The sequence below is a fragment of the Sinocyclocheilus rhinocerous genome, unplaced genomic scaffold, assembly GCF_001515625.1.
Source record: "Sinocyclocheilus rhinocerous isolate Xijiao unplaced genomic scaffold, SAMN03320098_v1.1 scaffold235, whole genome shotgun sequence".
Taxonomy (NCBI): Eukaryota; Metazoa; Chordata; class Actinopteri; order Cypriniformes; family Cyprinidae; genus Sinocyclocheilus; species Sinocyclocheilus rhinocerous.
The window spans coordinates 648,523-659,197 of NW_015646367.1; the positions used below are offsets into that span (position 1 = coordinate 648,523).

Below are 10,675 nucleotides of genomic sequence, written 5' to 3' on the forward strand. Positions count from 1 at the left end.
TCACTTTAATGTATTCAGATTTAATCGAAATCGAAGTGATCCCAAACTTTTGAATGATGTGAACAAAAGGTTGATTCTGATTCTGCATTCATTTCATGTCAGAATGATTTTCATGTGAACTTGTCTCATTAAAACAATGTTGTAATTTTTCTTTAAACTTACTGTCTGTTAATTAGAAAATTACAGCAAATTGGTACAGACAGTGAAGGTTGAAAACATTTTCTTTTGTGCACGGTTTGTACGTCTCCCATCATTCTCTGTGGCTGCAGGAGAATGATAAAATACCCAGATGAAGCATCAATTACAATCCTAATGCGCATCCTTTGCTCTTCATTATATCGTGCTGATGCTAAAAGCTTCCTGCGTTTGTCGGGAAGTGTAAGGACGTGTCCATTTTATTCCAAACAAAATCACTTGAACGCACATCACGCCGTAATTACGATTTCCCAACACCCCTGGAGACTTGATTGTGAGGGAAAATCTGCAAAATCAATTTAAATATGGTACAATGGATCCAAAAGCAATGTACTAGCTGAAAGCATCATCGAATTAGCCAACGATATTTAATCAGCAGTTACGTAAGCGGCGGAGGATGCTCAACTTCTGCAGTTTTTCCCGCTGTGAACGCGTTTGTGTTTATCTTTGGCTTGCTCCAGCTGACCCTCCAGAGCCCATTTTCTCCTACAGGTTCCCACTAATCCAAACACAGCTGAGAGGAGCCTGCTGTGTCTCATCCACCGACAAAAGACTCCGCCGGACGTCTCATTGCTTGCCAAGGTCTGTCAGTGGACAGGATGGCAATTCCCAGATCCACACAGAAAGAGTTTGACCCTAATAACACAAATGCTTGTCGCCGCCACTGTCACAGGAAATGTGTTTAAAGGAACAGTTCACCCAAAAAAGAAAATCTGCTGAAATGGACTCGCCTTCAGGTCATCTGAGATGTTTCTTCATCAGATTTGGAGAAATGTTGCATTCCATCCTTTGCTCACCAACTGATCCTCTGAAGTGAATAGGTGCCGTCAGAATGAGAGTCCAAACAGCTGATAAAAACATCACAATAATCCACAAGTAATCCACACCACTCCAGTCCATCAGTTAACATCTGGAGAAGACAAAAGCTGCATGTTTTGAGGAAACAAATCCATTATTAAGACATTTTTAACTTTAAACCCTTGCTTCTGGCTAAAATAGGAGTCCATAATAACGTTTCCTCCAGTGAAAAAGTCCATCTCCTGTTGTCTCTCACATTACAATCCAGCCACATATTTGTTTAGAGCGATTTTAGACTGTTTTTACTTGTAAACAGTGCAGATTTCTCTCCTGATTCAAACCAGACGACTTTTTCACTGGAGGATGCTATATTATGGATTATGGGCTCGTGTTTTAGCCGGAAGCAACGGTTTGTTGTTAAAACATCTTAATGATGGATTTGTTTCTTACAAACATGCAGCTTTTCACTTCACAAGATGTTAACTGATGGACTGGAGTGGATTATTCTGATGTTTTTTAACAGCTGTTTGGACTCTCATTCTGACGGCACCCATTCACTGCAGAGCATCCATTGGTGAGCAAGTGATGGAATGCTACATTTCTCCAAATCTGATGAAGAAACAAACTCACCTACATCTCAGATGACCTCAGGGTGAGTACATTTTCAACAAATTTTCGTTTTTGGCTGAACTGTTCCTTTAAGGAGTTTAATTTACGTGCTCTAGGGTGGGAGCAACAGATTACGTCACAATTCACAGTAACGGTATTTTATTGCATTTATTTCTGGTCTAACCTGAGATGACTCATAGAAACTCATTGTTCCATAGGCATATGGATATTAAGTCACATTTTACTGTAATTCATCTCTTCAGCTCCTGATAGTCCTTCACACACTCAGACCTTGAGTTTTTTAGAATCAAAACCCACTGAGGTGACTGGATGCTTGAATATGCTCAAAATTGGAGACATTTCCAGGCTGAGTGTATTTATTACTGCAGGTGGAAAGGTAATATTGGAGATGGTAGTTGTGAGAAAATGGAAATCGTTTATTTGATGTATAGCGGGTTAGATCCGGAAATAAAGTTGACAGCATTATGAATCTTGTGCGGGGCAGAAACGTTAAAGAATATTAGATGTCTTAAACAGAACTGGTGTAAATGAGATCCCAGATAAGTTCGGTTAAATCAGATGCTCATATACAGATAACATTTGATGTGTCTGTGAAATGAGACTTTTTATAACTCCACAGTTTACACACTCATGCATTAATGTTCTGGAGTTGGATTCACAAGAAAAATGGGTTTCACCTTATTTTGATGGTCCCTTTAACACATTCTGTTGACTATAAGTAACGTTGCATTCATAAGTACTCTCATTAGACTGTTAGTAGAGCATTAGTAGACTGGTAGGGTTAGAATAAGTTGACATTTACTTGAAAAGTTACTTATAGTCTGTAGAATGTCTGTTGGGACACCATCACAATAAAGAGTTAGCAGATATTAATCAGACAGTCTACTAACACTCTAATGAGAGTTTGTTGTCATGTAGGCGCAAAGTTACTGATTGTCAACAGAATGCTCAAAAGGGACCATCAAAATAACGTGTTACCGAAAAATGTTAAGAAAGTTTTTATGAACTTCTTGTGCAGTTCTTGAAAAGTTCCCATAAATTTCTTAATATCATAATTTCTTTCGTAAGAATGAAATAACAACATTTGATATCTGATGATCATTTGAGGTTGCCTTGTCTAATACACTGGTAAATCTTAAGTATTTGTCCATTTTTTAACCTTTTTTTAGCAACCACCTGCCAATCATTTATTTAATGTAAAGTGATTGTCATTTAATAAAATGAACTGTAATATCAGAATTTACTTGATAGATTATAGAATTAAAATCTTGTATTAGTAATATAAGTAGTATTTAATATGAATTATTTGAAGCAACCCAATAAATGCATTAAATATAAAATACATTTGGGGATTTAAAACAAGTTGGATGTTATCCATATGTTTACATTATTTATAATGATGTTTAGAATCTCTTTCTTCAGTTAGAAAATGTAAAAAAAAAAAATAGTGGGATTTGATAAGAATTGTATTAAGAATGTTTATTAATTTAATAAACTGATGTATAATAATAATAATAATAATAATAATAATAATAAAGATTGAATAAGAATTCTATTGAGAAAGTTCTGAATCCACTTCCTGGAGTGAAATGAAATGAAATTAATTTAAATTAAAAAATAAAACGAATAAGAAATAAATAATAAACGTATATATATATATATATATATATATACACACACACATTTGTTTGAGGTATTTAGGAGGACACAAACTATGAGTATATTCCACTTTAATCAGAACTTATGTCTGTCTTGAAGGGGTCATATGATGCTATTTTAAAGATCATTATTTTGTGTATTTGGTGTAACAGAATATGTTGACATGCTTTAATGTTCAATAAACACATTATTTTTCAAATACTGTACATTATTGTAGGTCCTCTATGTAATAAGTACTGATTATTCCACAGTCAGAAGTGCACACATATTTCCATTGCTTTGTATGTACATCTGTTCATGGAGACTGACATATTCTGAATGAGTTGGCCCAAATAAGCTCTAATATGGGCCAGAATTTATGCCGGCAGTCAAACGTCTGGCTATTGTGAGACTAGCTGACGTGAAATGAGAGAAAATACACCAGATCACTTCTGTATATGTGGTGAGTCAAACATCCTTCCACCTCGCTCTTTATTATTACAGAGTTCGCCTCCAAACTGGAGCAATAATTGTGTATATCAACGTGTTTCCTGAATGATGCTTTATGAGGAACTAGCCAAACATTCGAGTGTTTTCCCGTCTCTTCACGTGCTCCTGGATCTGTATGTACACTCCTGCCCAGCTCGGTAGTCAAAGACAATAACCCTTTGCAAATATTTGTCGCGTTTATAACAGAGACATGAGATTAGTGGTTAATAGTTATTATGGACTGAGAGGAAATATGCCATAAACATTTTATGACATAAACTAGGATGAAGAAAGACACCAGATGATTTAAACATTTGGCATAGTCTTGCTGTAATATTATAATACAGTTAATGTTTTATTAAATGACACTTTGTGCAGTTTCTTTGGAACAATATGTACAATAATAATACAGTCACATTTTCATTATTTACATATAAAAAAATAATGCATTTAAAGGTGGAGTTTGTGCTACTAGTGACAAAATTGCCAAAATAAGGTTAAAAATTTCAAACACAGGGATACAATATCCTGAAAGTGTCAAAAAAGTCAACTGATCTATTAACTGACTGACTTAGTCGTTATTTTTGCAGTTTTGATGCTAAAATAATTTGTTTTCAAACAACTTTGCACAAAACACTCAGAATGCAATGTTTTCACCACTCAATATTTTTTTTCTGGCCAAAATATGCTAAATATATGTGAAGCTAGAGACAAAAAAATCTACACACACACACACATATATATATATATATATATATATGTGCGTGTGTGTGTGTGTGTGTGTGTACATATATACATTTAAAAATATTTCAAGTTTTTATGATTCAATTATTTAATAATTTGTTTATTATTTTATTTACTAATGTTAGATTTTTATATATTTATATTACAATAACTATATAAAAATTATAATTGTAATATTATTTTTTATGTGAATACATTTTCTTGAAATAAATAATATAATAATAAATAAAATATAATTTTAAATGCTTTTGAAAATAGATGTTATTAAAAAATGTTAACAAAAAATATATATTTTTGTTTGTATTTTGAAATATATTTAAAGACATTTAATTTTTATTTATTTATTTATTTATTTTGGCCACATGGGTCTTAACACTTCAGGGGAATCAATCTATAAATTGGCTTACTTATTTTAACATGAAAAGCAAGCATTTTAACATCAAAATAACGGCACACTTCGTCTTTGAATCAATCAGGAATTACTATACAGAGCTCATTTTCTTCATTTCTTTCACCATTCATTTCTGTGGTGCAAGTTTTGCCATTTCCTGGAAACTTCAAAAGAAGTCGTCTCTATCATGCACCCTCCATCAAACACGTACACAAACCATCAGAAAACCACACTGTCAGTTTCCAGATAAGCGTCGGCCTTTAGCAGGGAAAACCTTTCAAATATTTACGTGACGTGCTTGAGAGCGGCGCTTCTGTTGGCCTTCATACGGCTGACGGCTGTGGATCGTTTATCCCGGTGATCAATGTCCTCATACTGCTGTCTGTTCATATTCAATAAAGTGAATAATGACACGTTTGTTATAAAGATGAGCTACTCACACTATGGATGAATAAACACACTATACAAAAGGAAGTTTATCCTCTGTTTGCCGACTGTTTGTTTGTTTAATTCGGTCTCTATGTACACAGGTTTGGTTACAGTGTTTTCCTTTTCTTACTACACGTGAGTTGTGTTGTTTTGGCAGTCCTTGTCGCCTCCGTCTTACAAGGAAGTGGAGTAATGTTTACCATGCTGCATTTGCGTACAAAAAAATTATTACACGGTCGTTCCCTGGCCTAAATGAAAAACCATTGGTCAAAGTGCGTTCGTGATCTCCTGTGGCTTCGGGAGACTGTTTTTCTCAGTTTCAGGAGGTTCCTTCCTGGAGCTCCATAGGATTTGTGGACACCAACATCTACCCTTCCTTGTCGCCTCCGTCTTACAAGGAAGTGGAGTAATGTTTACCATGCTGCATTTGCGTACAAAAAAATAATTGCACGGTCGTTCCTGGCCTAAATGAAAAACCATTGGTCAAAGTGCGTTCGTGATCTCCTGTGGCTTCGGGAGACTGTTTTTCTCAGTTTCAGGAGGTTCCTTCCTGGAGCTCCATAGGATTTGTGGACACCAACATCTACCCCAAATGCCCCTCACCATCGCCGCAAGTGTGTTTCTAACAGCCGCAGAGGTGAAGTAAAAAAGAATCGGGTCCAAACAAGCATTGAACGTGCTGAGAAGAAGAGCTTTGTCTCTCCAAGCAGGGCTTGACTTGGTTATGAAGCCGACAACATGGGAGACGTTGTAGGGTCCAAAACAGAGCACAAACACCAACAACGTTCCCAAAGCCAATCCAATCGCCCGCAGCTTTCTCCGCCGGCCGATGTTTGGCAGCCTCGAAAGAATGCGGATGAAGTTTATATAGCAGAAGCTGCAAATAAGTAAGGGAACGCAGAAGAGGACAATGCACAACTCCAAGCGTACGGGCAAGAGGATCTCGAGTTGAGCGTTGGTGAATCCCTCGTAGCAGACATTCCTGGATGGCGGGACCATCCCGGATGGGTTGTAGAAGGGCACGATGTAGACGATGCTGAGATGGAGGATGGAAAACACCCAGATGAAGATGCTGGCGAACACGGCGTAGATGGGTCTTCTCCACAGGGAGTGCTGGATTGGAAACGCCACGCCGAGGTAGCGCTCCACGCTCACCGCGGTCAAGAAGAAGGTGCTGTTGTAGATGGTCATGTAGAAGACAAAACCAGACAGCGGACATAGAAAGTAGTGGATATTCCACACCATATTATTGGCCACTTCTTGCATCTTAAAGGGGAGGAAGATGAGGAAGAGCAAGTCTGAGATGATCAGGTTGAGGAGGAGGATGTCGATGGGTGCCGGCTTTCTCCAAATCTTGCGGCTGAGTGTGTAGAAGGCCAAGACGTTGGCCGGGAAGCCGGTGATGAAGGTGACGATGTAGACGGTGAGGCACAGATAATAATCACAGTGTTGCATGGTTGCTGTGCTCCATACAGTCCACAGGAGAAGGTGGCCTCAGTAGACGTTTCAGTCCTGGAAATTTGATGCAGTGTTAAAATCATGAAAAATATCAGTAATATAGAACAAGGGTGTCCAGTCCTGCTCCTAGAGGACCGGACTCCCCAACACACTTGCCTGGACGTTTCTAGTAATCCTAAAGATTCTTAGTCATTACCAATTAACATTGTTTTGCTTAAATGACTTCTAATTAAATTTGAAAAAGGTTCAACTCACATTAGACTGTTTTATAACTGGCTAGTTTTTACTTCAGATGACCAATCGTATCTTCTATGGCGCTTTCTAGAAAATTGTTTACTCTCGCTTACGACAAAAGCAACCATAGACTAAATCCCTTAAAAACTTTCTCCTGAGTGTGCCCAAGTATCAGATGTTTCATTTGCGACATCTGATCTTATTTTCGTTAATACACTCTAAAAAATGAACCCAACCGCTGGGTCAAAACAACCCAATAGCTGGGTTTGTCCCTTTTTAACCCAGCGCTGGGTTATATTTAACCCAACATTTTTTAGAGTGTACTTTTTGAGAATCGCTTATTCTTGCTTTGAACAAAACTGACCAATATTTAAATCTCTAAATAGAACAAAACTGACCAATACTTAAGTGTCTTAACAGAACAAAACAACCAATATTTAAATCTCTTAATGGAACAAAACCAACTAATATTTAAATATCAAAAACCGACCAACCTTTAAATGACTTATTTGCCTTTGAATGCTCAGAAGTGAAGCTCAGAAGAAGCGACCACTGCAGCACAGATATGTGTGCTATAGACAACACTATAAATACAATATAGCTAGATCTAAACTCTGGAGGATCATTTGTATAATCATTTTATACTGTCATATCGCCCAGCCCTAAAACTTGCATTATGGTAAAGCGCTAAGGAGTTATAGACATCACACTACGACTTTCTGTAAAGCTGTTTTGACACGATGCATATTGTGAAAAGCACAATACAAATAAATTTGACTTGACAAATTGTAAATGTTTATTAAGGATTGCAGTACAGTGGACCTATAGGAGCAAGTTCGGACACCCTTGATGTAGATCAAACAGTGCTTACTGTGATGGTATACAAACTGTAAAACAATAACTAGATTCTATAAAACTATTGTATATGATGACCAGGCCTGGAATCTGCGCCCACAGAAAACTCTGCCAAAGATCAACACATCCCCAACTCCTTGCATAAATATTTTGGCGAATATGATGATTTAAAAGTGTAGAACTCTTGGCTCCGTTCAACATGTTTTACTTTGTTTAAATTGCGTTGCATTGCACAGAATTCCTAAAGATTATCCTCCAAATTAAGCACAGAATGGCCTGATGATGACACATTGTGACCAGAATTAGATGTTATTACAGGGATACATCTAAAGGAAGTATTTAAACGCTTTATGAAGAAGCAAGCAAGCATCAAAAAGTGGCAATAACGCAATAAGGGAACTCTTTTACAACTCTTAAAACCATCCCTGCTCTAATGTTGAGACAAAAAGGCGAACTCACCGCAAAGCACACTGGACCTCTCGGCTGTGCTTCTGTATTGACTCTCTCTTGTTTTTCAATAGAGACTAGGGTCTATCTGCTGACAGCTTCCGCACCAACTGTTTGCTTTCCATTTTCAATATTGAAGACTGATAAAGGGAAAATTAATAAATGTGGACTGGATCCAAGCTGGCGTGCTTCTCGTGCACAGACTCTGGTGCTGTATGTGTACATGTGAGCAAGTCTTTGCCGTCTTATCGGGATTTATACTCCTTCAGGGTGTGTGGGAGATGTGTTTAAAGATGATGGGTGTGCGCTTGTGTGAGTGTGACTGGGAGGGCAATGAGTCAGTCTGGTCTCTCCTTCACTTTAACACTCGGCATCAAGACTACAACCTCTCAAAGCGAACCATGTGACTACATTTACAATCCCAAAACATCCCCCGAATCGAAAGTGTATTTAAAAAGAGGATAAGATTGGGAATGATGCTGTATTTCATCCAGATTTTGATGTTTTGGATGTCTTGCTTGAAATCTCTGACCTTAAAGTTGGAATGGCAACACTCTTAAATATAAGGGTTCCTTATATCTTTATCTTTAAATCTTTAGAATCTTTGCATTCCTTATAGTGGAAAAAAAGATTGTTTACATTCTTTAAAATAAAGGTTCTAAAAGGAGGTTGCCATAGAAGAACCATTTTTGGTTCCTCAAAGAACCTTTCAGTGAACAGTTCTTAAAAGAACAATTTTTGTAATAATCTAAAGAACCTTTTTCCCCTAAACAGAAACTTTTTTGCAATGGAATGTTTCCATGATTTTAAAGTACCTTCATGGAGCCTTGAATGCCAATAAATAACCTTTGTTTATTAAAATGTGAAAAAAGGGTCATTTTAAGAACTGTTCACTGAGGTTCTTTGGGGAACTAAAAATGGATCTTCTACCCCTTTTGGAGCCTAAGTGTGTTAAGTGAGTTAAGTGAGTTAAATCATTTTTATTTACTGTATACAGTGTGTTTCACAATACATGTCACCAATACAGGCGGCATTAACTTTGCAGATGTCCGATTGTCAACAAAGACATTTCCTAGCAACCAAACTGTGGTGGATAAACGATGCTGTTCAATGCAAGCATTTATTCTACAGGTGTACGCTTATCACCTGAGGATCATTTACAGTGTTTTACACTCCTGCCTTTGCAAACGTTTGCTAAAGCGCTTTTATTATCACCGGCTTTGATGGATTGGTGCATTTTATTTGCTTGAAATTGAACATCTATCATGGGCTATGTCAGTCTCTGTTTGCATGATGTCATGCTTTGCCATCTTGGCCAAATCAGCATTTTCTGCAAGTTCAGTTGCACTTTTCCAAGTCAGAATTTAAAAAATCTCAACTTTCCAGGTTGAATGTAATACAGTCTTTCGGATAGGCCTATATTCTTCATTCAGTAGCTAAAATCACGGAAAATCCCTGACGTTCAGCACAGAACCCCCCCGAAAGTAGGAAATTCATCACTTTCACAATGGCGTGCAATACACTTTACTACACATGACAATGCTGTGTTTCATAGCTAAAAGTTTGATTGTGCAATGACTGATCCATCTAGGGTTGTATCGGGGAAAAACGCACTAGTTCCTTCATTTATTATTAGATATGCTGGGACGAAATGAGCAAAACTGAGTCAGCAAACTTGTACACTAATAGCTCATCCCAGCTGGTTAAATCATAGATAAAAAAGAGATGACCATAAGCATAACATCATCATCATTATCATCCATCACTAAAAAAGTAATAAAGTAATCAAAAGCATTTGAGTAGACACATAAATGTTGTCTTTCTCATTATGTGAATTCCCCACTAAACATCCAGTATTAAAATATTAAAACCTCAAAAGCCTGAAACACATGAATTGCTAAAAAATCAATGTCTGTATAATCTTAAAAAGTCAAGACTTACTAAACAAGGATTTGTTCTTTTGTAAACTCCGTGGCGACACGGGCCGTTGCCTCCACACGTCACATACATACTCCACATTTTGAGTTTCGTGGGACTGTGCTTGCTCTCCGTCCGCTCGGCCCTCTCATTGAAAATTAATTGTGGACAACTTTTTCCAAGCAGCTCCTTGTGCTTTACTCTGACACCCCCTCTCACTTCGGTTCCTACGTGTCTGCGCCATAGAAAAAGTGGTTCGCCTATCAAATGCATGCCAAAAAACAGAGAGAGATGGATGATCATTTCACCATGCAGCACAGATCAAGTTAATCACATATTAAGAAAACAATTGTCGTCATCAGAGAAAGACGAGGAATGTTTCATAATGAAGGAGGCCCACTAAAGCCTACGGACTCTTGTGAATTATAGCGATGGCCCTGCACAGGCCTA

At 37.4% G+C, this 10,675-nt stretch overlaps 1 protein-coding gene across 1 annotated transcript; it reads right to left on the reverse strand.

The window, feature by feature from the left end:
* Positions 1-5,797: 5,797 nt before the first annotated feature.
* Positions 5,798-6,769, reverse strand: LOC107707625 (free fatty acid receptor 2-like). The gene has a single exon (XM_016511701.1). It carries the CDS (start codon positions 6,767-6,769, stop codon positions 5,798-5,800), a length of 972 nt encoding a protein of 323 aa, XP_016367187.1.
* Positions 6,770-10,675: the final 3,906 nt, after the last annotated feature.